Raw genomic sequence first — 25,561 nt, 5'->3', positions numbered from 1 at the left:
CAATGAAACACCCGTACCTTCACCAGTGCCCATTCTCCACCCCTAACAACCCCAGTATATCCCCATCCCACACCCTCCCCCTACCAGTGGGGCAGATGATTTCCACATTACTCTCTCTCTACTTTGATCACATTCAATATTTTGACACCAGACCCACCATTATTATTTGAGATTTTGCCCCAACACTCAGATCTGCTGAAAAGGCAACAGTAGACAATTTGTTTTCTATTGCTGGTTATGAATAACATATGATGTTTCGTGGCTGCAGTACTGGCTGCACGATTTTGAAATTCTGACATTTGAACACTTAAATCTGGAGGGATTTCTGTCAAAACCTGTTGGGTTCCCGAGAATTGCTCCTGAGTCTCTGGGATCATGGTCGTTAAGCAGCTTGATCAGGAGCCAGAAAGGCCGTTCGTGGGCAATGACTTGGGGTCTCTTGGGGACGGGGAGGACAGGACTGGCTCCAACCCCATCCTGTGAGGCCCAACAAGTTTTGTCACTGAGGTCCCAAGCCTGACTGTCCAGTGGCCTCTGGAGGATGGCGGCCACCGGGCCACCAGAGGGAACAGGCCAAGGCACGAAACTGTGGGCCCAGCACTGCAGGGACCAGACGCATTTCTGTCAAAAGCCACTGGGTTTCGAGATTTGTTTCTGAGTCTCTGGGATCATGGCCATTAAGCAGTTCAATCAGGACCCAGAGAGGCCATGCCTCCAATGATCTAGCTGAGCCGGAGGTGATTTGTGGGTGTGTCTCCCACATACCTAACTTTTGGCCATTTACTTTCTTGGTAAACTTTGCCCCAAGTATTTGGGGTCTGGCCAAAGGCACAACAGCAATTTTGGGGTATCTGGAAGTGTGGAGGCGCCATCAGGCTGCTGATGCACTCGCCTCACAGGTACAGTGATTTTTGTTTGATGGTTTGTGTTTTTATGTAGGAGTACTGCTATTTATTCAGCCACTGATTAGCTGATTGAATTGGGCATGAACTCCACCTTACTTTTTTTTCCATAATTTTCTTTCTTTCTTTCTTTCTTTCTTTCTTTCTTTCTTTCTTTCTTTCTTCTTCTTATATTTATTTATTGAATCACTGTTGGAAAAGTTACAAAGCTTTCAGATTTAAGTCTCGGTCATACAATGATCAAACACCGTCTTCTTCACCCTTCACCAGTACTCATTTTTCACCACCAAGAACCCCAATATACCCCACCTCCCACCCACCCAATGCCTATGAGGCAAATGATTTCTAACTAACTCTTCTCTACATTGATTACATTCATTATTTCGACAAAAGATGCACCATGATTGCTTAGAATTTACCCCCCAACAATCAGAATGGCTGAAATGGCATTGTGAAATACATTGTTTTCTATATAAGGTTCGGAGTTCCGGGGCTGGAGAGATAGCACAGCGGGTAGGGCGTTTGCCTTTCACGTGGGCAACCCGGGTTCGAGTCCCAACATCTATAAGTTCCCCTGAGCAATGCTAGGAGTAACTCCTGAGTGCAGAGCAGGGAGTAACCCCTGTGAGTGCAGAGCCAGGAATAACCCTTGTGCATCGCCAGGTGTGACCCAAAAAGCAAAAAAAAAAAAAAGTTTGGAGTTCCTCCCCTCCAAGTTTCGCTCAGCAAGCAGAAGGAAAGCAAAGAGCTTGGGACCGGGGCTTGATGCAGATTGCTGGGCCGGGCCGTCGATCAAGGGAGATTTGGGGATCTCTGGGACCCATCCTCGGGCCCAGAGCTCTCCGGGGCCCCTAGCTTGGTCGTGTCCTACGAGTTGGGGGCGAGCCTGGCCTTTGGGCTCGCGTTGTGTTTGGACGGGCAGGTGGGGTGTTCAGGGCCCAGCTGCTGACACCTGATCCCGCCCTGGCCAGGTGGGAGGACGGAGATTGGCGGCTGGCCCCTGAGATGCCCAAGATAACCAGTCAAGGAGATAACCAGAGTCAATCCCAGTCGAGCTGGGTGATAGGCTGAGATAACGCACCGAGCTGCTGAGGCAGATCCTGTCTGGAGACACTCGGGCACCTTGATCGCAGGCAGGCCTGGCCTGGCGGGGGGCGGGGGCGAGTGGGCACCAACCTCGGCGTTTCCGTGGCTTGGAGCTTCCATGCCCTTCGGCTTGCTCTGCTGTTATTTTGTTTTTGGGTCACACCTGGACGTGCTCCAGGGTCACTCCTGGCTCTGCACTCAGGACTTACTCCTGGAGGTGCTCGGGGGTCCCTATGGGATGCCGGGATTGAACCCGGGTCAGTTGTGTGCAAGGCAAATGCCCTCCCCGCTGTACTAGACTTCTGGCCCCAAGGCCCAAAACTTAAAGAAAAAATCCTTGCTGGGTTTTCCCCGTCCCTGGTGCCCTGTCAGCCTCCTGGGTCTGCACACGGCTTGTGCGACTGACTCGAGTGGCCAGTGACAAGGGCGCCCGCGTGTCCTCCTGCTCCCCAGGGCTGCTCTCTGCCTGGTGCTCCCGGCCCTGCAGCCCTCAACTCCTGCCCTGTGTTCACTCCTCCTTTCTGTGGTGTCCCCCTCCTCTCTCGGTGGCCCTCCCCCTGGGGTCACCCCCCTTCCTGCGTGGTGCTGGGACAGCAGAGCTGCCGGGTTTGTGCCGGCTTTGTGCCAGGTGCACGGTTGACCCCGGGGGCTTGGATTCAGGACCTCCTGCTTGTGAGTCAGTGCTCAAAACCCCCTCTCGTACATTCCTCCCCTCCAAGCTGAAGGAACGGACTTGACCCACGTTCAGGCTCACACTTCTGCTTCCTGCCGAATCACTGCCGGCCGCTAGCAGGCCAGGACCCGTGTGCCACGCCTGTGTGAAGCAGGGACGTTCCAGGGCGTGAGCCTGCTAGCGTATTTTTCATGGACACACGTGGTCCCATCACAGGATTTAGGGTCAGGGTCCAAACACAGGAGCATGGGGGTGGGGGGGTGGGGGCTTGTTCAGGCCGGAGACTCTACTAGGCTCACACACAGCATTGAGTGCTCAAGTCTCAGGGAGACAGTGAGGCTCAAACACATTTTCTTTTGCGCTGTTTTTTTCTCTCTCTTTTTTTTTTTGGCTTTTTGGGTCACACTCAGTGATGCTCAGTGTTGCCTACTGACCAAGTAAAAGAATGCTTGATTTTTCATTCCCCCTTTGTCCTGCTCAAAGCTGGGCAACTTCCCAGTACAGGAGGTTTCAGTTTGGGGAAAATGCACCCTCGTAAATGATTTGTAAATGATGTATGAGGAACAGCACAATCTTTGCAGATATGTCAAAGCTATATCAAAGCAGGTCGTTCTGACCAATAGCATTATGCCGAAAGGGTCACCAGGTGGCTGACCAACAGTGCATGGCTCTGCTCATTGTCCCATCCACTTTCCCACGTCCCATCCCCTTTCCTTCTTTTGGGTGGGCTGTGGAAACATACTTAAGTCTGTACTTATGCTCTGAATAAACGCACGCATTCATGCCATCTCCTGAGTGACGAAACCTGTGTGACTCGAGTGCTGATTTCACCCTGACGGCCCTCCCCTGGCTCTGCCCCGCAGCGCCGGACGTGGCACTCAGGAATTACTCCTGGCAGTGCTCAGGACTGGTGATCGAATCTTGGTCAGCCGTGAGCAAGGCAAACCCCTCCCCACTGTGCTCTCACTCCAGCCCCTCCTTTTGCATCTTTTTGTGTTTTTTCAGAATTGATTGATTTCCAAGTAGCGTTTGCTGGCCCTGGCGTTCTCTGCAGAGTCCCTTTGTTGCACACTGTGTTTCGTGGGCACCTTGACATGAAGACTTGGCGCTTGCCTGGTGCATGGCTGACCCCATAGGTCCCCTGAGCACCGCCAGGAGTGATTCCCGAGTGCAGACCCAGGAGTAACCCTGAGCACTGCCGAGTGTCCCAAAAAACAAAAGGAAAGAAAGAAAATAGGTATCCTTGCCTGGAAGGGTAGCCCAGGGCCAAGGAGCCTGCCTTGCCTGTGGCTGACCCCACCCCACCCTGTACGTCACTCCCCACCCAGGTCCTGCCAGGATGAGCTCCCTTGACTGGATCAGAGTCAGCCCTGAGCACCGTCAGATGTCCCGTCCTCAGCCCCCAGGTTAGGTCACTCCGCCCTCCCCACCTCCCCCCCACTCCCCAGTTCCCGCTCACTTATCCTCGAGGGGACCCGCACTTATTCAGCTTGTGCTCCCATCCGGAGCAGGCCAGGCCATACTCCTCTGTACAGCTCTCAGGCCTTAGTGGGCTGGGCCACTCCCTGGCCATGGTGCGGCCGGTGTTGCTCACAGCACTGGGGACACAGAGAGCAGGGCTGTCAGGGTCGAGCTCAGGGCCTCTGCCCTGTCGCTCTGCCCCCCCGCCAGCACCACCCCCCCCCCCCCCCCCGGCTCACAGATTTCCTGGCCCGGCTCCTGAGGAGTGCCTTGGGCAGGGTCACTGGGTCCAGGTCCCACTCGGGGGATGCTGAATGACCTCAGTTGGAGATCTGTAACTGACAAACATTTGTCAAAAGTTTTCTGAAACCACTTTCACAGGGCCCGGGGATCCAGAACTGGGCCCCGCAGGGACCAGAGGCTCGTTGGCCATGTAGTGCTGACGTCTGCAAGGGCAGCCCTCCGGAGCCTCAGCCAGACACTGACATCACGAAGGGTGGCGCCTGCCCCTTTAAGAATGGCCCATGATGCCCTCCTCCTTGCTGAATTCTACTTCTACCTCAGAACATTCTAGACTCCAACTGCCATTTTCAGTCTCTCCACGAGACTGGCACGAGCCTGTTTGGCAGAGCTCAGTACTGAAGCTGCGAGTGCAGTGTGACACAGGTGAATCTGAGTCTCTGGGCTTTCTGCCCGCGTGGGGGCGGCTTTTTTCTCTAACAGTTCTTTAGTGTATGATAGTTTTTAATGTTTAGTTAGTTTAAGTTTTTTTACTAGTTATATATATATATTTTTGGGTGGGGTGGGGGCGGGGTGGGGTGGGGTGGCCATACCTGGCTGTGCCCAGGGGTGACCCTGGCCGGCTAACGTCCCTGTGCTGACGGAGATCGAGCCCAGGACAACTGGATATAAGGCAAGTGCCCTCCCCACTGTCCTGCCTCTCTGCCCCTTGCGGACTTCTCTATTGAAATATGGAATGACTCTGAAGTCAGTGGGCCCTCATGGGGGGCTGATGAGAAGTAGAGGAGAATATATCACTCCCCCGAGACTGGCTGGAGCGCTGGCACTGCTGAGTGCGATGAGCCCCGCCAGCCCCACGACGCCCACTAGGCCTTCCCGGGGTCTTGGGCCGGAGTGAGGGGTTGCCCTTTTCAGGGAAAGGGAGTCGATCCTCGACCTCCTCATGCCCCCGGGTCTTTGTCCTCCTCGCAGAAAAGCATTTCAGGAGATGAGCATGAAGCAGAAACATTTTATTTGGAGGCCTTTAGGAAGGGGAAGGAGGGAGGGAGTAACACGCTCGAGAGAGAGTGCGGCTTCTCCAGAGGTGCGGAAAGCCACTGAACATGTTATGTTGCTAGGTTGCATTCGGTCTGAAAGTCCACACCTCAGGAGGGGAGAAGCCCGTGACATGATGGACCTCATAGGCAAGAGCAGTACCTGGGCTCGGGCACACATGAGCGCCCTCCCTTGGTTCAAGGTGGCTTATCTAGGGATTTCCCCAGGCTGCCCCTGGTGGGAGTTTCTAGCTACCTAGAGTCCGTTGCTAGGGTGGTTGCCAACGGGGTAGAGTTGAGTGGTCCATGGTCCTCTTAGAAATTCCTTTCCTGCCCTTTCTTCCTATTCCCTCAGGGGGTCCAGCCTGCTCTGGGCCTCATAATGTGGGTTAATTTTGACAAGATCTTGGGTCCCGTGCACTCAGGTAGTCTTTTGGTGGCCATGAAGCTTTTGTTGACTTTCTCGGCGTTCCATCGCCATGGGGACGCTTTCCCCATCTACCTGTCTGCCTCAGTTCTGTGGGTTAAGAAATGGAGTTAATACTGGCTTGTGGTTATCCAACCTGGGCAGCGTCACAAGGAATGAAGGAAATGCCGAAAACTCCTTCGTTCCCCTTTGGCACAATTTTTTTTTTCTTTTTGGTTCACACCTGGTGATGCACAGTGTTTACTCCTGGGTCTGGATTCCGGAATCAGTCCTGGCAGTGCTTAGAGGACCATATGGGATGCTGGGAATCGAACCTGGGTCGGTCGCGTGCACGGCAAATGCCCTTCCCACTGTGCTATCGCTCTCCAGCCCCCCATGGCGCAGTCTTGCTGGGCCCTTTTCCCTTGCAGTTCTCAGCCCATAGAAAAAAGTGTGCCTGTTGCTTGCCTTAGCTTCTACGTGTAACCCCGGGCCTCTCACACATGTACATACGCACACACGCACACACAAGACCAGCCATCACTGCTGCGTCGCCTGCCGGCTCGTCAGTGTCTGGACGGGGAGGTGGTCAGTGACAGTCGCGGTGCTCAGGGATGATTTCTGGCTCCTGAATGTGTTTGGTGGTGGGAGTGATGGCAGGGAGGGCGCAAGGGTCAGCTGCCCGCAGGGCAAGTACCTGTCCCCTCTGCTCTCTGGCCCCGAATCGGCAGTTGTTTGTTTGTCTGTTTTGGATTGAGTTTTTGCGCAGGAATGACACTTGGTGGGCTCAGGGGGCTGTGCGGGAGACTGGGGGTCGCACTCGGGGTGGCGAGTGCCAGACTGGCAGCTCTCTGGGCTCCGGAAGCTGCTGTGGTCGCTCGCCTGAGACAGACTCTCTCCTCTGCTCTTCAGAGATTTAGTCCTGAGAACGAGTGTGCCTCAGAAGGCCCCACAGTGGGCTCGATGGTCGGGGCCTGGTAGTGGCCGCGGCAGCATCTGACCGCCTGACCATGAGTCTGCTGAGGCCCAGCGGGCTGAAGGCCCCCACCAAGATCCTCAAGCATGGGAGCTGGGCCCTGAAGGCACCCTCGGCCGGTAAGTGCGCTCAGCCCAGGCCAACGGAGACTCATTCCCACCCGGGAACCCCATCCCGAGTCCTCGCCCAGGAAGGGCTCCCTGAGCTGTAGACACGTCCGTGGCTCTGGGGACAGCTCTCACACACGAGTGTCACGTTCTGTGAGTTTAGTGTCACGGCAACCGGTGACAGCTGAGGCGACCAACCCGCTCCCTTCTAACTGCTAGCTCCCTTGCCCGGGCTTGGGGACAGGCTTAGGGAGGTGGACTCACCTGGACTAGAGGGCCTCATTGCCGGCCAAAGCCACAGTACAGTGGGGAGGGCAACTGGCACCCCATGTGACTCTCCACCCTCAACCTCACCATGAGTAACCCTGAACGGAGAACCAGAAATAGGCCCTGAGCATTGGCTGTGTTGCTCCCCGCCCAAAAGAAAAAGAAGATGGGCCAGTGGACACAGCAGAAATAAGACACTGGGTTCGAGCTTTCACCTGGCTTGGTCCGTAGTATCACGGGGTGTATCCAAAGATTTCCCCTGAGCTGCCCAAAGTATGACTGCGGCCTGGGATGCTGCGGTAGGTGAGCACGTCCGCTTCACGGCTGGCCCGGCCAGGCTTCGCCACAAGCAGCCCCCGTCATTGGCTGGGAGTAGCCACGAGCACTGCTGGGTGTCCCTCTCCCCCAACCACACTTTAACTGGACCTGCACAGGCCCTTCCTGTCCCTTCTGACCCTTTTGACCGTCTCTGCTGTTCCAGCGGCTGCTCCCGTTGAGAAGACCGTGCCTGGGGAGAAAACCCCCAGCGCCCCCTCCTCGGAGATGCAGGAGGAGTTTGTGGGCGACTTCCAGGTCGGGGAACGAGTCTGGGTGAACGGGAACAAGCCTGGATTCATCCAGTTCCTCGGGGAGACTCAGTTTGCCCCTGGTCAGTGGGCCGGGATCGTCTTGGACGAGCCCATCGGCAAGAACGACGGCTCGGTGGCGGGTGTGCGCTACTTCCAGTGCGAGCCGCTGAAGGGCATCTTCACCCGGCCGTCCAAGCTGAGTAGGAGCTTGCAGGCCGACGATGAGACCAACTGCCAGCAGCCAGCGCCTGCCGCCTGTGCCACACCGCCCCTGTCGGCCTCCCCAGCCCTTGCCGGCACCGCGAAGGTGCCCCAGTCCCCCGCGAAGGAGGCACCGGCCACCCCTCACATCAGCAGCCTGACCAGGACGACCAGCGAGTCCATCTCCAACCTCTCTGAGGCTGGCTCCCTCAAGAAAGGGGAGCGGGAGCTGAAGCTCGGGGACCAGGTGTTGGTGAGTGCCGAGGGCAGCGGTCGCGGGTGGCTGTCCATTCGCCTGTCTGGTTCATCAGCTCCTCCAGACTCGCGGTTTGGGTGGAAGCACGAGCAGCCGGGACGCCTGGTCCTGCAGTTTCCAGCGTGATGGATGCGTGCGGGGATGCTGCCAGTTTTACCAGTTTAGCCAAAACAGGGTGGAGGGGTCATGCCGTGGGGAGGGGTCATGCTTTGCACGCCTCTGACCCGGGGTTTAAGTCTTGGTCCCATGTACAGTCCCCCAAGCACATCCCGGAGTGATCCGTGAGCACCAAACCAAGAGTAAGCCCTGAGCACTCTGAATGTGACTCAAAAACAAACCAATGAACAAAGTTGGAAATCGGTTCTATTTCTCTGGTTTTCGATGGTTTTGCTTGGGGCGTCACAGGGTGGTCGCACACAAAGCACCCTTCCCCCGGTGCTCCAGCCCTGTTTGTCAGCATTCCTGTCAGTGTCCAGCGCTGTGATTCTGTTTTGCTCTGTGTCCCGGGAGCCAAGCGTCAAGCCAAGGCATAGTGAAGGAGAACTGGAAGATCGAACTCTGCTAAGATACGAGAACAGTCATTTTCCTTTAGCTGGTTTCTGGCTTAATTGTTCTCCAGCGGTGGGGTTGCCAGTGCTCCGCTCCCACACCCACGGGGCAGCGACCCCCTCGCCACACCAGGTGGCTGGCCTGGGTCAGAGATTCCCGGGGGTGTGGTCAGCCAGGCCACCGGTGACAGCGAGTGGGTGTGAATGCCGCTGCCTTGCATGGACACTGAGCAGCAGCGTCTGCTCACCCTGTAGGGGTTGCGGGGGGAAATGGCACTTTGACCTTTGGGGTTTCTTCAGGAAATCCCGACTCTGAAGCCAGAATGTTCGTTTGCGGGGGTGGGGGCGCTGTGCGCAGTCCAGGGTGCCTGACCCACGTCCCTCCATCCCTCCTGCAGGTGGGAGGCATGGAGGCCGGTGTGGTGCGCTTCCTCGGGGAGACGGACTTCGCCAAGGGGGATTGGTGCGGCGTAGAGCTGGACAAGCCACTGGGCAAGAACGATGGTGCCGTGGCCGGAACGAGGTGGGTCCCCCTGCCCCCCCAGACAGCCTGGGTCCATGCACGGTGCCCGGGAGGCGCTGAGGGGACTGCAGGCCACTTCACTTGGTTCTTAGGCGGGGCCACTTCCGGTGGCACTCGGGGACCCTGCAGGGATGTGGGTACAGCCTGGGGCCCCCATATGCAGCTGTGCTCGGGCCGCAGGAACCCTCCGGGCCTGCTGTGGCCCTTCAGATGCCGGGGAGCCTGCTTGGAATCGCCCTTGGTTTGCGTGGTGGGGGTGGGCGGCATGCGAGCGAGTGTGGGTGTGAATGTATGAGGGAGTGTGTATGTGAGCGTGTGAGTGTGGGGCTGTGAGAGTGTTGGTGGGGGCGTGGGCATGAGAGTGTTGGTGGGGGTGTGAGCGTGTTTGTGGGGGAATGAGAGCGTGTCAGTGTTGGTTTGAGAGCGTGCAAGTGTTGGTTGGGGTGTGCGTGTGTGTTACTGTGGGGCTGTGGGTGTGTGGAAGTGTTGGTTGGGGTGTGAGTGTGTGTGGGTGTGGGAGTGTCGGTGGGGTGTGAGTGTGAGTGTGTGTTGGTTTGGGTGTGAGTATGTGTGTTTCTGGGGAGTGAGTGTGTGTGAGTGTGGGGCTGTGGACATGTGGGAGTGTCTGTTGGGGTGTGAGTGTGTGTGTTTGATGGGGTGGGAGTGTGAGAGTATGGGAGTGTTGGTTGGGGTGTGAGTGTGTTTGTTGGGCTGTGAGAGTGTGGAAGTGTGGGAGTGTTGGTTGGGGTGTGAGTGTAAGTGTGTGTTGGTTGTGGTGGTTATGTGTGGGAGTGTTGGTTGGGGTGTGTGTGTGTTTGTTGGGTTGTGAGTGTGTGTGAGTGTGGGCTGGTGGAGGGTATGATGTTTGTTGGGGAGTGAGTGTGAGTGTGGCGCTGTGGAAATGTGGGAGTGTTGGTTGGGGTGTGAGTGTGAGTGTGTTTGTTGGGGTGGGAGTGTGAGAGTGTGGGAGTGTTGTTTGGGGTGCGTGTGTGTGTTTGTTGGGGTGTGAGTGTGTGGGCATGTGGGGCTGTGGGAGCGTGTTCGTTTGTGGGGGTGTGAGACTGTGGGACTCAGTGGACTTCTGGGTCGGCGATTGTGTCTCTTGCCGAAGGTGTTTTTGTCCCCCCCTCCTCGTTGTCCGCAGGTACTTCCAGTGTCAGCCCAAGTATGGCTTGTTTGCTCCCATTCACAAAGTCACCAAGATCGGCTTCCCGTCCACGACGCCGGCCAAGGGCAAGGTGGCCGCCGTGAGGCGTGTGATGGCCACCACCCCCACCAGGCTGAAGCGCAGCCCTTCGGCCTCCTCGCTCAGCTCCGTCAGCTCCGGGGCCTCATTCGAGAGCAGCAGACCCGGCCGCACGGGACTAGTAAGCAGCTCCCCACCACTGCGGGGTGCTGGGCCCCCACAGACTCCCACAGCCCCAGGGGCGAGAGGCGGAGCAGGAGCACGTGGGCTGAGCAGCTCCGGGTGGCAGGCGAGTGGCTTCTCAGCCACCACCGGTGACAGGAGCAGGGATGGGCCTTTCCTGGGGTGCTCAGGGCTCCTCTCTGGCCTCAGGCCACCTTAGGGATGAAGTGGGGTAGCTGAAGGGGGCGCCTGAGGGTCAGAGCAGGGCCCAGAGACTCTGGGGAACGCTTGGCCCTTCATCTTGCTTCTTTGCTCTCTCCGTCTCTCCCTTCTCCCTCCTGTCCCTCTGCACCGCTGTCCACATGCAGAGTGGCCTCGACCTCTGTCCATTGCGGTGCCGCAATTCAAAGCTGGGGCCTCGTGGCTTCTCCCCTCACGTCTATCTGAGTCATAAACACTAAAGTGTGTCTGAATATGCAAGGGTGCCCTGAGATATTGTCCACAGGGAAACGGGCCCACGATGGAGAGGGTGTCCCGGGGGGCTGGCTTTGCTGGGGGCTGCACTTCCTGCCGCCGCCTCTGCTCCGTGCATTGACCCTCGATGCGGAAGAGGAGGGAGTGAGTGTGTGTGCAACGGAAGATACAAAACAGATGACATGGGAACGGGAGCCAGGAGGCCACGCGCCGTGGGCACAGGCCTGGGGCCAGTCCTGTCTTGCTCGACCACCACCAGGTTTCCCTGCCCCACCTGTATCCTCACGTCCGACTCCTCCTTCCCTTCGCCTCACCATTTAGGAGGAGAGCAGACTCAGAAGCCCCTCTCCTTCCCTCGCGAACCAGCCCATTTGTGGAATTTGGTTTTGTTTTTCTGCTTGACTGTGGGCCATACCTTACAGTGCTTCAAGGGGCCGTTTGCAGTGCTGGGGTTTGCCGGTGCCTCCCACCTCCAAGCAAGAGCCCTACGCCTGAGACGTATCTCCAGCCTCCCCCCGCTGTCTTGTTTTGTTCTGTTTTGGGGTCACACTTGGCAGAGCTCAGGGCTTTCTCCCACCTCTGTGCTCGGGATTATTCCTGGCGGGCCTCCGGGATTGAGCCTGGACAGCGCTGGGGCTTCGCTCTCCAGCTCTTTGCCCCCTGCCTTGCATATCTTTATGCAGGGTGGAGCTCACTCCTAAACTGAACATCACCGTTAGCGTCTATGACAGGAATATAGAAAGATTCTGTGTGACTTCACGGAAGTATACCTTGACAACATAATTCCATAAGTGCACACACAAGCGTTCATACACACAGTCACTCATACATGTACACCTAGTGCATACCGTATATACACAGGCTTATGGGTATACACACACAGGCACATACATGCATAAACACAATGCGTGCATGCACACAGGTGCGTGTAGATATGCCCACCGGAACATACATGCACGCATACATACATGCACACAGGTCCGTGCGCGCCCTGTGGAGGCCTCCCTGTTCGTCTGTTGGCTGAGTTGCTCTTCTGAGGTACCAGGCTCCCACAGAAGGCCTGGCCTTGCTGGGATGGAGCCTGGGGTGTCACAAACCACGCGCAGGGCAGAGGCTTTGGCATCAGCATCCTGAGTTCAGCTCGTGGCCCCGACCTTGCCCAGCCCCTCAGCACGCGCCTCCCCCCATGCTAGGGGTGCTGCTTTCTCCCTGCTCCGGCACCTGAACCTCACAGTCTCGTCTCCATAGTTGGCTGAAAGAAGCCCATCGCTCCTGTGCTGGTTTCCTCAGGGAGCTGTCTCGGGCCCAGTAAGCGCATGCGTCTGGCCTGCCCCACCCGCTCAGGCCAGGAGGCTCAGGGAACACCGCCGCCCGCCTTTCTTAGTTTTTATTTTTGCTCTTTGGGGTTCAACTGGCAGTGCTCAGGGACTCCAGGCGTGGTGCTTGGAGGCTGCTCCCGGTGGAGGGGGGTTGAGCCCGGGTCTTGGTGTTAGACCCCCAAGGCTGCCAAGCTCTTCCCAGCCACCCCTTGAAATCCGAGTTGACTGCAGTTCCCGGGAGCACTGCACATGGCTGGCCCGAGAGCTTGTGTGCTCCTAGAAATTTTAGTTATTATTTGGTTTTGGGGCCACACCCAGGGGTGCTCAGGGCTTATTCCTGGCTCTCTGCTTGGGGGGGTGGGATCACTCCTGATGGTGCTGCATCTTGAACCTCTGCAAGCACCTTCCCTGACCCCCCCAACAGACTCTTTGGCCCTGGGGAGGGCATTTAATCGGACCAGATATACTTTAAGTGTATCGGGAAATCACGGCCAGGTCCTTGCGCACAGGCAAGGATGATCCCGCTCTCCGGACAAAACCAGGTGGCTCGAGAGCTCCCAGCAGGCAAAGCAGCAGTGGACAGCCTGGGCCCTGCTGGGCCCTTCGGTCAGGAGGCGTTTGGCAGCAGCTCAGATGATGCGGGGAAGCGGCAAGAGAACCTGCGGCTGGACCGCAGCAGGGCGATGGAACAGGGATGGCTGGGCAGAAGGAGAGGAAGTCCTGGCCACCCCCGCCGCAGCCCCCGCCATCGTGTGCCCGAAGAATGAAGATCAGGTCCCGCCTTGTCCCCTCCTGCAGGGGTCATTGTGCAGAGAGGGATCTGGGTCTGCAGAGCGACCATGAGCGACCATGATCCCAGGATAGAACGGACAGGACCCCTGGTCCCCACAGCACTTCAGCCCACTCCCCTCCCCTCCTCACTGTCTTTGCCTCTTCTCTCATTCCCTTTGTGCTTGGTCTTTCCCTGAGCTGCCCTTGCTGTCCTGCTCGCTGGGCGTGAGCCCTCACACATTCTCACCCACCACTTTTTCCTTTTTTTTTCCTGGACTTTGCCATGCCCCAGCAATACTCAGGACTTACTCCGGACTCTGCACTCAGGAGTCACTCCGGGTGGGCTCGGGACCCTATGGGGTGGGTACCTGTTATCCAGCTCGGGTCAGCGGCGTGCAAGGCCAGCGCCTTTCCCGCAACTTTATCATTCTAGCCTCTCATCCCCCATTTTCGAAGGCAGATGGCACAAGGGTCTTTTATAGGGTCACACCCAGTGACCCGCGGGGGCACGGGGCCATCCCCAGAGACAAGAGTCTCTGGTTACTGCTATTCAGGCATGGGGCGGGTGCCCGGGAGAGCGAGGTGAGCTGGAAGGAAGAGGAAGAGAGAAGGGACAGGCTGCCCTGGGAGACCCTGACGGACCTGCAAGGCTGAAGATGCTGGAGCTGGCCTCAAGCTCAAGCCAAGGGCTCAGCCTTAAGGAAGCTCAGGCCAGAGCGGGCTGTGGAGGGGGCTGCCTCCGGCTCTGCAGAAGAGTCTCTGGATTCCCACGAGGCCCGAGGTCAGTGGAACCCAGGTCCCGTCCAAGGATCTTCGGGAAGGTTTCAAGACGTTTCTGCTGAGAGTCGCTGGCCCATATGCAAGGATGCAGCACTGCTCCATGTGCTTTGCCGAGGATCACCGCGAGCATGCCCGTGTCGGCCGGCCCCATCCCCTTCACGTCTCTTTTTCCTTTGCAGTTGCCGGAAACCTCCTCCTGCTACGCCCACAAGATCTCTGGCACCACCACCCTCCAGGAGGCGCTGAAGGAGAAGCAGCAGCACATTGAGAAGCTGCTGGCCGAGCGGGACCTAGAGCGGGCGGAGGTGGCCAAGGCCACGAGCCACATGGGGGAGATAGAGCAGGAGCTGGCCCTGGCCGGAACGGGCACGACCAGGTGACGTCTGTGCAGACGGCAGTGCCGGGGCCGAGAGACGCCTGCGGTAGAGGCTGGGCGCGAGCTTGGTGCAGGCGGTGCAGGCAGAGGCCGTGGGTCCCCATCTGCCGTCGTTGCGGTGGCGTCCAGCGCGTGGTTTGATCGCATGCGCCTTCTGCTCGCCCTCTGGGGGTTTAGGGAGTGCCGACTTGTCCGCGCTGGTGCTTTCGTGGTGCGGTTCCCCTCTGGCCTTCCAGAAACGCCGTAGCTTAGGTGGGAGATGCATTCAGCTTGCCGTGGTGACAGGTGGCGATGCCAGCCCACAGAGGGCTGTTGGGGGCGGGCAAGGCCACTCACGCGCCGTTGCCTCTACAGCACGTCCTGGAGCTGGAGGCCAAGAACGACGAGCTGCGGGCCATGCTGGAAGCGACCGACTGGGAGAAGGTGGAGCTGCTGAACCAGCTGGAGGAGGAGAAGAGGTGAGGCCTTGCCCGGAGCTGGGGGCTCCCTCGGGTGGGGCACTCCTGGCCTTCCAGGGCTGTGAGAACCAGAAACCAACGGGTGCCCAGTCCTGAGCGCGGCCTCACCGGGAGGGCTGGGGGGGGAGCTCAGTGGAGCCAAGCCACCCCCGGCCCTCCCTGCTGTGTCCACCTGGCCTGGTATTCAGGAGGCCTGTGCTGGGTGGCAAGGAACTGTCCTAACCCAGTGGGGCCCTGTGGGAGTCCCTGTGGTTAAGTCCCAGGCGGGAGGAAACCCACAGTACTCATGGGGCACGACAGCAGACAGACAGGGCTCAGGCTAGGCTGCAGACAGACGGACGTGGTGCTCAGGCCGGGGTGCAGACAGACAGACATGGGGCTCAGGCCAGGCTGCAGACAGACGGACGCGGGGCTGAGGCCTGGCTGCAGACAGATGGACACGGGGTGCTGGCCGAGACCGCCTTTTCAGATGGGCTCCCGGCAGTGTGGTGCCCAGGGGCACTGCCAGTGCCTGGCTCAGCCCCTCAGCTCCACGTGCCGACTCGACAGTCACTGGGAGCCCCTCCCCTCCCCGCCCCCGAGTCGTTGGCTGCTTCTCCCCCAGGGGCTCAGTTGTCCCATTGTGGGGACAGGTGCTGGCTGGGAGGGACTGGCAGGCGCCGCGGGTCAGTTTTTAACCACCTCTGTTAGCTGCGAGGCAGAAAGGGTTGATATGACACTGCACCTGGCGTTGGCTCGGCTTAGCTTCCTCCTGTAGCCTGCGGGTCCCACCCAGTGCTCGAAGGTGAGGGGACTCGCTGACATTCATTTTTTTCTTTTTGGGTCAACCCAGCGATGCTCAGGGGTTACTCCTGCCTCGGCACTCAGGAATTACTCCAGGCATTGCTCCGGGGTCCATAGTGGTATGCTGGGAATTGAACCCGGGTCGGCCACGTGCAAGACAAACGCCCTGCCTGCTGTACTCTCGCTCTGGCCCTCCCCGACTCTCTCAGCCCTCCTGTGTGTGGAGCCGGGGGCTGGGTCAGGCGCATCTACAAGATGGTGGCCCTCATGGGGGGCAGCAGTGACGCCCCTCACAACGTCTCCCTCTCCCTCACAGGAAAGTGGAAGACCTCCAGTTCCGAGTCGAGGAGGAGTCCATCACCAAAGGCGACTTGGAGGTAAAGCCCGGGCAGGTCCCGGAGGCTTGCAGGCTGCAGGCAAGGATGCGGGGCGGCCTGGCCGACCCCGCCGGGACCACTTCTGCTGGAGACTCCGAATCAGACAGGGATACCTGGGGTCATGCACCTGGCAGGGCCCGGCTGACACATCTCTGCTCCTTGGGGCTGGAGGCTGCTCTTGATGAGTGTTTTTCTCTCGTTCTGACAGTCGGGTCCATGCCTTTGCCTCAGCTTTGATTTTCAGTTGAGCAGCACAAATCAAATCCTTTAGAACCCCGTTTTTTGGAAGCTTTTCCTTAAAACAAGAAGAAGCAAAGAGTCAGTTTGGAAAAGACAAATTTCTATTTCTGCTTCTTTTCCTTCCTGTTTTAAGTTCATGGAAATTTTGTTTTCCCACCAGAAGGAGGTGAATTCCCTGCAGGCGGCCTCCGAGAAGCTCGCCAAGGAGAACGAGTGCCTGAGGACCAAGCTGGACCATGCCAACAAGGAGAATGCGGACGTGATCGCACTGAGGAAGTCCAAGCTGGAGACGGCCATCGCCCCGCACCAACAGGCCATGGGTGAGCCGAAGGCATCTGTGAGCCAGGGCGTGGGCGCCGAGGCGGCCGAGCTGGCCGAGCTCAAGATGCAGATCGAGAGGCTACAGTTCGAGTACCAGCAGGAGGTGGAGAGCCTGAAGGCCCAGCAGGCGGCTGAGCGTGCAGCGCACGCCTCCGAGCTGCAGACGCTCAGGTCGCGGCTGTTCAGGACGGCCCAGGAGCAGAAGAACAGCCTGGAGGCCGCACGGGCCAAGCTCGAGCAGATCGAGGACCAGCACCTGGTGGAGATGGAGGACGCCCTGAACAAGCTGCAGGAGGCGGAGATGAAGGTAAAGCACCTGGACGGGTTGCGGGCCGTGTGTAGTCAGCAAGCCCAGGCCCTGGCCAATGCCACGGCACAGCTGGAGGCCACCCAGCAGAAGCTCTTGCAGCTCGATGGGCTCTGGAAGGCCAGTTCCGAAGGTCAATTGGGAATGGAGAAGCTCAGGCAGCAGCTCCAGGTGGCTGAGCGGCAGACTCAGGAGTTAGAGAATGTAAAGCGGGCCGAGAGCTGCAGGTTGGTACTCGGGCGCCCTCGCCCACTTCCACGCTCGCTCCCTGCATGCTGTGTGTCAGTCTGCTCGCCGCCGTGTTCCGGCTTGGTGCTGACAGGTCTCCCGGTCACGTCCCGTGCGGTTCCCTCTGAGGGGACTGAGAAGGAGTCGGCATGATTCGGGGGTTGTCATTGGTCCCCAGCACCTGGATGCCGTGCTAGCCTTGGCCCCGGCTAATCGGGTCCGTCTGGGGTCTTTCTGAAACAGAGAATTCTTCACGAGGCCAGTGAGAAAACAAGATAGGAGCCCCCAGTGCAAACCTCTGCCCCCCACCTCTTGGGCTCGCTGCATACTCGCCGAGTTCGCCCAGACACTTGGGCTCGAGTCAGGCCGCGAGGGTTTTTCCCTGACCTTGCTGACCACCTGCTCGTGTGACGGGCTTTGCCCTCCTCTCCCCGAGGCGCCTCAGTTCCCAGCTGGTGCTCGATGCCTCTGAGCCTCTGAGCTCCCTCAAGGCTGGTGACGTGGCCCATCTTGGTATTTCTCATTGCCAGCCCCTCCCTCCCTGCAGCACAAGCCCCCGCGCAGTCCTGCAGAGATTTCATCCCTTTCAACCTCTAAGAGGTGCTTGGGCCAAGTCCGCCTTCCAGCATGGCCCCCTGCTGGCCACAGGCATGGACTCTCATGGTAGCCCTGACCCTGGGGAAGGACGAGACAGTGAGATCTGGGCCAAGCCGAGGAAGCTGCAGTTCTCACCAAGGAGCCCCGAGAGATGCCCTTTTCCTCCTATAGGATTGTGGTGGCAGGGACGTGCCCTCACCCCCCCCCCCCCCCCCCGCTCCCCCCTGCGCTGGGCACTTTGTTGGAGAAACTTCTCTGTTGGCCAAGATGGAAGGGCTGTGGGTTTTGTAGACAGGACTGACAGACATAACAGAAGGGCCCCGAGACCCCCGGGAGTTCCTCTCAGGACTCAGGACTCCTTGGCTGGCATTCCAGAAACACTGGCTGAAACAAATGGAATCAATTCCTAGGACAGAGCAGGGGATAGCTGACCCACTTGTTCGCATCAAGATGTAACAAACGTCAATTCGGGTGACTGCTGTCTAGGGGATTAGAGGTTCCCCATTTTAAATTTCATATTGAACCCCCTCAAACTTTTAAAGTCACAGAAAAGAAACTACAAGAAAGTAAATCTTGGGGGCCGGAGTGATAGTACAGTGGGAAGGGCATTTGCCTTGCACGCGGCCCACGTGGGTTCCATCTCCATCATCCCATAGGGTCACTGTCATTGTCTCTACCCTCCCGTTGTTTATCGATTAGCTCGAGCGGACCCAGTAATGTCTCCATTGTGACACTTGTTACTGTGTTTGTCATATCGAATACATCACGGGGAGCTTGGCAGGCTTGCTGTGCAGGCGAGATACTCTCGGTGAGCTGGCCGGGTTACTGCCAAGGAGAATTTCCTGAGCATTTAGGGTGACCGAAAAAGCCAAAAGGAAAAAAAAAAGATAACCTTTTATTCCCTCCCTCCCCTCCCTTTCCCTTTCTTCCCTGTTTCCTCCCTCCCTCCTTCCTATCCTTAGCTTCCCTCCTCCCTTGCTTACTTCCTTCTTCCTCGCCAAGCCATGCTCTGGGCTCTGGGGTCCTCCCGCCCAGCAGTAGTGGGGCTTTTCAGCTTGGGGACCGATCTCAGTCTCGCCCAGTGGTGCTGCAGTTCCAACTCGGGCCTGGTGTGTACTCCAGCCCTTTGTGCCGTCTCCCCGCCCCTGGAAAGTCAGTCTTTCTCATAGGCTTTCTTATTTTCTGGTCACGCCAAAGTTAGGTCTAGAAAACGCCTCTGTTTGGGCCGTTTTCAATAACCACTAGACAGTCATCACCAGAAGTGCCGGCGCCAAGGCCTTGGCTTCGTGAGCTTCAGGCAATCACGCTCACCTCACGCCTCTGTTCTTCGGGGTTGTGTTGGGTCATGGGCTTCTCATACGTGTTTTCTGTTTTGTTTTCCCCTTCCCGTTCCTGTTTGTCTCCTTGGTCCATTCACTCTATCCTTGTGACTCTGGTAGTCCGATAGCCTGGCCGAAGAGCTGCAGGGGAAGGGGCTAGCGCTTCGTAGTCTTCAGGAGAACTTGAACGAAAGCGGCCGAGCTGAGGGGCCGTGTGTGTGCGCGTGTGTGTGCATGTGTGTTTGTGTGTGCATGCTGGTAAGCAGAGCAGAGGGGCCGTGTGTGTGCGTGTGTGTATGTTTGTGTGTTTGCGTTGTGTGTGTGTGTGTTCGTGTTTGTTCGTGTGTGTGCGTGTGTGCTGGGAGCGGGCAGGGGGCCGGCGGCTGACGGTGGCCCCCGGCTCCCCACAGGAGGAGAAGGTGGACGTGAGCCGCAGCCAGTGCCAGGCTCTACAGGCCGAGCACGCCAAGGCCAGCGTGGAGATCCAGGGGCAGCACGAGGAGGCGCCGCAGGCCCTGCAGCAGCTGCTGCTGCAGGCGAAGGAGAAGCTGCAGGCGGTGCAGGCGGAGAACGGGAGCCTGCTGCGGGAGGTGGCCGAGCTGAAGATGCAAGCCGACAAGGCCAAGGTGGGTGGGTGCAGGGCAGCGCCGCGGCTGATGGCGGCCATGGCCCGTGTGTGTGTTGGTGCCCGGCCGCTTTCCACCACGCACCGCAGCCAGGGCTACGTCTCCTCTCTGGACCACCTGCTGGCCCAGTTCTGTGGCCAGCAGCCTCGTGTGCATGCTCAGGTCAGTCCCTTTCCGGTAACATGGCCGTCAGCGGTCAGCTGCCCAGCACACACCAGTAGCCTGCTGCGGCTCATGGCTGCTGAGCTGGACAGAGAAGATAGCCCTTGCTGTAGAAAGTTCTGGAAAGTACATGGCGGTTCAACTGTGGTGTGCATTGAGACTCAGAAATGAAAACGCACAACCCGTTGCTGACAGGCAGTGAGAGCAGGTGAGGGAGACCCTGACCCGTGTGCGGCCAGTCCTCCTGGAGCCCCTGGGCCCCTCCCAAATGACTGCTAACACTGCCCTCCCATTGCTCATCGATTGGCTCGAGTGGGCCCACTAATGTCTCCATTTTGAGACTTGTTACTGTGTTTGGCATATCGAATACTCTCGGTAGCTTGCCGGGCTCTCCGAGAGGGGCGGAGGAATCGAACTCGGGTCGGCCTTGTTGGCCACTTGTAAGGCGGGCTGGAGCGATAGCACAGCGGGTAGGGCGTTCGCCTTACAAGCGGCCAACATGGCCGACCCGAGTTCGATTCCTCCGCCCCTCTCGGAGAGCCCGGCAAGCTACCGAGAGTATTCGATATGCCAGACACAGTAACAACAAAGTCTCCAATGGAGACGTTACTGGGCCCGCTCGAGCAAATCGACGATCAACGGGAGGGCCTTTACAATTACTGTGTTTGGCAAGCAAAAACTGTTGGCTTCAGTCTCCAAAGCTTGGTGGATTCGTCTGGAGTTTCTATAAAGTGGATAACTTTTGGGACTAAGTCCATTTCCTGCCTCTGTTTGTCCCTGTGAAAATCGTTTGACAAGCAGTGGTTGCTTTTCCCTTCCCCTCCTGCACAAAGTTCCAAAACAAAATACTTTTTGTAGTTCTTTGAATTGTATTGAAAACTAGTTTTTGAATGCATCCCTTCTAGGACAGAGTGATGCATTTTATAATAGAAGAATTGAAGTGGGGGGAAAAATCTTATGCCCCAATGTCAAGATCCAACTGTACTTACACCTTCCGGGAAGCTGTCAGGAATCATTTCAGACGGCATTTCAAAAATCAACTCGGCTGATAGTAGAATGGGTAGGGTGCTGCCTTGTACTCGGCCAACCTGGGGTTGATCCCCAGCATCCCGTATGGTCCTCCGGCCCTGCCAGCAGTGATCCCTGAACACAGAACCCTGAGCGAGACCCGAACACCAGCAGGTGTGGGGCCCCCATCCACAAAATAGGCAGGTAGTTATGTTGACGCTAAGAAGCTAACTGTGTTTGAGCCTCTCCATCCTGAGTCTGTGTGTGTGTGTGTGTGTGTGAGTGTGTGCGCGTGCGCGTATACACGCGTGTGCAGGTAAGACTACTCTGCCATTTTCATTTCTGGTATTTAGGCCACATGAAGTGCTTGGCTTGCTTTTGCCTGCTTGATCTCATTCTTGTTTCCATTCTTCCCCGCTTTTTGTTTCTGCAGTCCTTAACTTGCTTATTAAGCTCGGCCAAAGAAGAGATGGAGCTGATGTCAGAGGATCGCAAGGCCCTGAGGTCAGAGAATGAATTGCTGGCAAAGGAGAAGCTCTGTCTGAAGTCCGAGAGAGGGTGGTTTCAATTGAAACTCAGAGAAGCGGAGGCCAAAAACTCTTCGCTGCGGGAAGAGCAGAGGAAGCTCTGGCTGTTGAACCAAGCGATTCGCTTGGATAAGGAGAAGGTCATCGAGGCCAGGTGGGCCTCGGAGAAGCTCTGCCAGCAGGAGCGGCTGGACCGAGAAGCCCTCGAGGCAGAGAAAGAGAAAGTGCTGGAAGAGGGCAGGGCGGTGCAGGAGGAGCTCCAGAGGGTGGGCGCGGAGAAGGACGCACTGCAGGTCGCCAAGCTGGGGCTGCAGGCCCTGGTGGAGGAGCTGCAGATGAGCAAGAGCAGCCTGGTGGCCGAGTGCAAGAAGGGCCTGGAGGAGAGGGGCCAGCTGGAGGAGCATGTCAAGAAGCTGGTTCTGGAGAACCTATCCCTGGCCAAGGAGAAGGACAATATCATCCAGAAGCTGCAGAGCTCCTACGAGGAGCTGGCTCGGGATCAGAAGTCGCTGGTGCAAGAGATCGAGGAGCTCACGGCTGAGAAGGAGGAGGCCGCCCGCGTGGAGTCGGCCCTGCGTGAGCAGCTGAACAGCCTTGGCTCTGAGAAGCAGCTGCTGGGCCAGAAGGCCACTAAGCTCCAGCGGCAGCTGCACTGGCTGCTGAAAGACCAGGCGCTGCTGGAGGCGCAGCAGACCGAGCTGCTGGCCGAGCGGGAGGCGTCCCTGCAGGCCCTGGCCTCCCTGGAGGACACCAGGAACACCAATGCGATGATGCAGAGTAAGGTGGGTGATGGTAGTGACCAGGGCTGTGTAGGCCCGGCCTCAGCCCTGAGAGAAACCATATCCTGGGCCATAGTGATAGCACAGCGGGGAGGGCGTTTGACTTACACACCGAATTCCCAGGTTCAATCCCCGGCATCCCATATGGTCCCCTGAGCACCGCCAGGAGTAATTCCTGAGTGAAGTTGTAGGTGAGCCAGTGCCCTCTGAACTCACAGCCCCACTTTCCCGGGCTCGAGTGACTGCTGACAGCCTGAGCTGTTCCACCCTAGCCAGGAGTGATCCCTGAGCACAGAGCTAGGGTTTAGTCCCTACCCCACCGGGTGTGGCCCCCAAACAAACCAAACTGATTACCCACAAAGGTTCTAGATAAGCATGTATACATACACAGACATGTATATATGTATATATGCGTGTATGCTTCAAAAGAGTCGGGGAATATCTACCATTTAAAATATCCGAGAATGATGCCGGAGCAATAGCATAGCAGGTAGGGTGTTGGCCTTGCACATGGCCAACCCAGGTTCCATCCCCGGCATCCCATATGGTCCCCGAAGCACCGCCAGGAGTACTTCCTGGGTGCAGAGCCTGGAGTCACTCCTGAGCAACGCCGGATTGTGACCCAAAAAGCCCCTCCCCAAATTAATTGATTCATTAAAATAACAGAAGCCAAAAAGAGGGAAGCTGAGGAAGAAGGGGCTGTGCTCCCCTGGCGCCCGTGAGAACCAGGGGCCGCGCACATGCTGCCGGAACCCCACCCCCACATGCTCCCAGCACAAGAGGTGATGCTTAAGGAGTGAGAGGCCCCATGGACAAGGACACATCCCTTCAGTCAAGGGGTCATGTCCTTGCCAGAGCCCTCCAATGCCCTTCCTCTTGCTGCTCTCCCAGAACCTGGGCTTCGGGCTCCCATCACATTGGCAAATCTTCACTTTGCCAGAGTCGAACACCACTTTGGAGGGCTTCTTCCCTGCCAGGAAGGTTCAGTCGCAAACGGAAACGCCCACCAGCATGTGGCTTTTCCAGCCTCTTTGCGCATGCTCTAGGCCCAGAGCTGGGGGAGTCTGGTCCTCTGGGCTGCCTTCCTGCTTCTTGCTCCTGTCAAGGGAGAGAGCTGGGTGGGGTCCTCCGGGGTTTGCACACTTGGCTGCAGTCCGGTGCCCGCACCTACCATCACCAGGCTCGGGTCTGGCCTGCAGCAGGAGTCAGCCTTGGGGCCTCCTTGATGTCTCTCCTTCCCCAACACCCCTTCCATCCCACCCGGGTCTGCAGCGCTTTATCGTTTGAATCCTCTCCGAGGAAGGGGACCATCTGGGTCCCAGTGCCCTGAGGAGTTCCCGCACACCCTCACTTCCTGCACTTCTGTACTTAACAGCCGGTGGCCCTGGAGGGCACTTGTGGGCTGAAGTGAACTTTGCATGTGGGCTGTGCAGGTGGACCCTGTATGGGCTTGTTGGGAACTGAACATTTCCATGTTTTTTTTTTTTTTATTTTGTTTCAGCTGGAGGAAGAGAGATCTGTGTTTCTTGGCTGTAGCGTGGGATGGCCTGGGCACTCTCAGAGACTGGCCATCAGAACTTGCCCTGAGGGAGAAAAAGAATCAGTCTGTTTTTCTGGTTTTATTTACACTTTCTTTGGGGGCCACACCTGGCGATACTCCAGGCTTCCTCCTGGCTCTGCACTTATGAATCACTCCTGGCTGCTCTCCGGTGTCCCCCATAGGATGCCAGGGAACAAACCTGGGTTGGCTGCGTGCGAGGCAAGCACCTTTCCCGCTGTGCTATCACTCAGACCCAACGCGCCTGCCAGTTTTCAAGTGAAACATGAATGTTTGTGCCTACAGTCATGCTTGCTTTTGTAAAGTGGGATTTCCCCCCGCCCCATTCATTTGAAAGAAGTGAGTTTGTCTTTGTAGGAGAGGGAAGACCCCTCTTGACTCCCTGCTCTGAGAAGAACCGAGGGGTACCAGCATCTCCTCCTGGGGTCTTTCCTGGGCACCCGCGAGCTTGTGCTCAGGAAGGGAAAGGGGAGCTCTGGCTGCCTCCAACCCTGGGGCGGGGACTGGAAGCGGGGCCCAGCCTCCTCTGTGGCGGGCTCCCATGGCTCCCGCAGATGGCTCACCGTCTCACGCTCTCCTTGAACACAGATTGATTTCCTGAATTCCGTGATTGTGGACCTCCAAAGAAAGAATCAGGACCTCAACATGAAAGTGGAGATGATGTCCGAGGTGGCTCTCAAAGGGAACGGGGACGACCTCAACAATTACGACAACAACAACTTCGGCCCGGCCACCTCATTCTCTGCACTGTGCAGAAATCTCCAGCAGTTCCTGGATTAGATAGCAAGCTACTTGTGAAACACCTACAATAACCAATTTACTGTCTTTACAAAGTTTACTTTTTTTCCACTGTGGTTTTAGATGAATGTATGATGAGAAATTCAACATTAATAATTTTGGATTTTCTTATCAGAAAAAATTAAATGAAGGACCTGAACCATCAGAAGGTGATCATCCAGTCTGAATCTATTTATGTTCATTTGAATGTTTTCTAGTTCTGTAAAACGTGATAAATAATGTACCATCAGGGCTACATGGATTATAAGAACTTCTATAATTGTATATATGCTTTTGATGTATTTTCCTCTGGAGATTATCAAGTGTCTCACCAGTGAAAGATCGTAATCCATTGACATTTTGAGTAATAAACACGATTGAAATTGTTTCACAAACTATGTAAAGCAGTATTAAAATTTGAGCAAACAATGTTCTTTATCTACTTGAATAAAATTATTTCCTTTTTGCCAGTGATAACTGATTATTCTCCGGTTTATTTATAAAAGATTTTTGGCTAGCAATCAAGAACTATAGAGTCAAAGAAGTCAAAGAGTTTCTACAATGGAATTCTGATACACCAATTTCTTTTTGTTTCTTTATGTTTGTGCCACACCTGGTGATGTCTTAGGGCTTATTCATGGCTCTGCACTCAGGAATCACTCCTGACAGTGCTTGGGCAGACTATACGGAACGTCAGGGATTGAAGCCAGATTGGCCAAAGCACATGCCCTACCAGCTGAACTATTGCTCTGTGCCTGTATACCATTTTCTTAAAAGTGTTTATCTTGGGCTAAAGAGGTAGTACAGTGAGTAGGTTTCTTATCTTGCATGTGGCTGATCTGGGTTCAATCTCAGGAATCCCATCCAGTCATCTGTGCCCCGGCAGGAGCAATCGCTAAGTGCAGAGGCAGGAGTAAACCGTAAGAAGCACTGGGTTGGGGGGTATGGTGCCACCAGCAGGTCTCTCTGTACAGGAGAACAAAAACTTCAACCAGAGTATCAGGAGAAAAAGACATAATTCAACAGGATGGAAAAAATCTTGAACTGAGGTGGGGCAGATAAGCCCAGAATTTGAACTTCCTGCAGAAATGCAAACGGAAGTCAGAATGAAAAGGACAAATAGGGGAAGTGCAGGATAGCAGAGCGGGCAGGGAACTTGCCTTGTGTGAGGCCAAAC

The 25,561-nt window shown here is 56.8% G+C and overlaps 1 protein-coding gene across 1 annotated transcript in view; it reads left to right on the top strand.

Annotated features, from left to right (window-relative positions):
* Positions 1-6,812: 6,812 nt before the first annotated feature.
* Positions 6,813-25,561, top strand: part of LOC130024567 (CAP-Gly domain-containing linker protein 1-like) — a 94,500-nt gene continuing 75,751 nt past the window's right edge. Inside the window, 11 exon segments of the mRNA XM_056115282.1 lie at positions 6,813-6,897; positions 7,634-8,175; positions 9,125-9,249; positions 10,394-10,616; positions 14,121-14,295; positions 14,298-14,317; positions 14,672-14,775; positions 15,875-16,019; positions 16,225-17,034; positions 19,068-19,133; positions 19,364-19,567. Coding sequence (XP_055971257.1) covers positions 6,813-6,897; positions 7,634-8,175; positions 9,125-9,249; positions 10,394-10,616; positions 14,121-14,295; positions 14,298-14,317; positions 14,672-14,775; positions 15,875-16,019; positions 16,225-17,034; positions 19,068-19,133; positions 19,364-19,567 — 2,499 coding nt within the window.

The sequence above is a fragment of the Sorex fumeus genome, unplaced genomic scaffold (genome assembly GCF_029834395.1).
Source record: "Sorex fumeus unplaced genomic scaffold, SorFum_2.1 ptg000029l, whole genome shotgun sequence".
Classification (NCBI taxonomy): Eukaryota; Metazoa; Chordata; class Mammalia; order Eulipotyphla; family Soricidae; genus Sorex; species Sorex fumeus.
The sequence above is the reverse complement of the archived record's forward strand: the minus strand, read 5'-3'. Positions and strand labels throughout refer to the sequence as shown.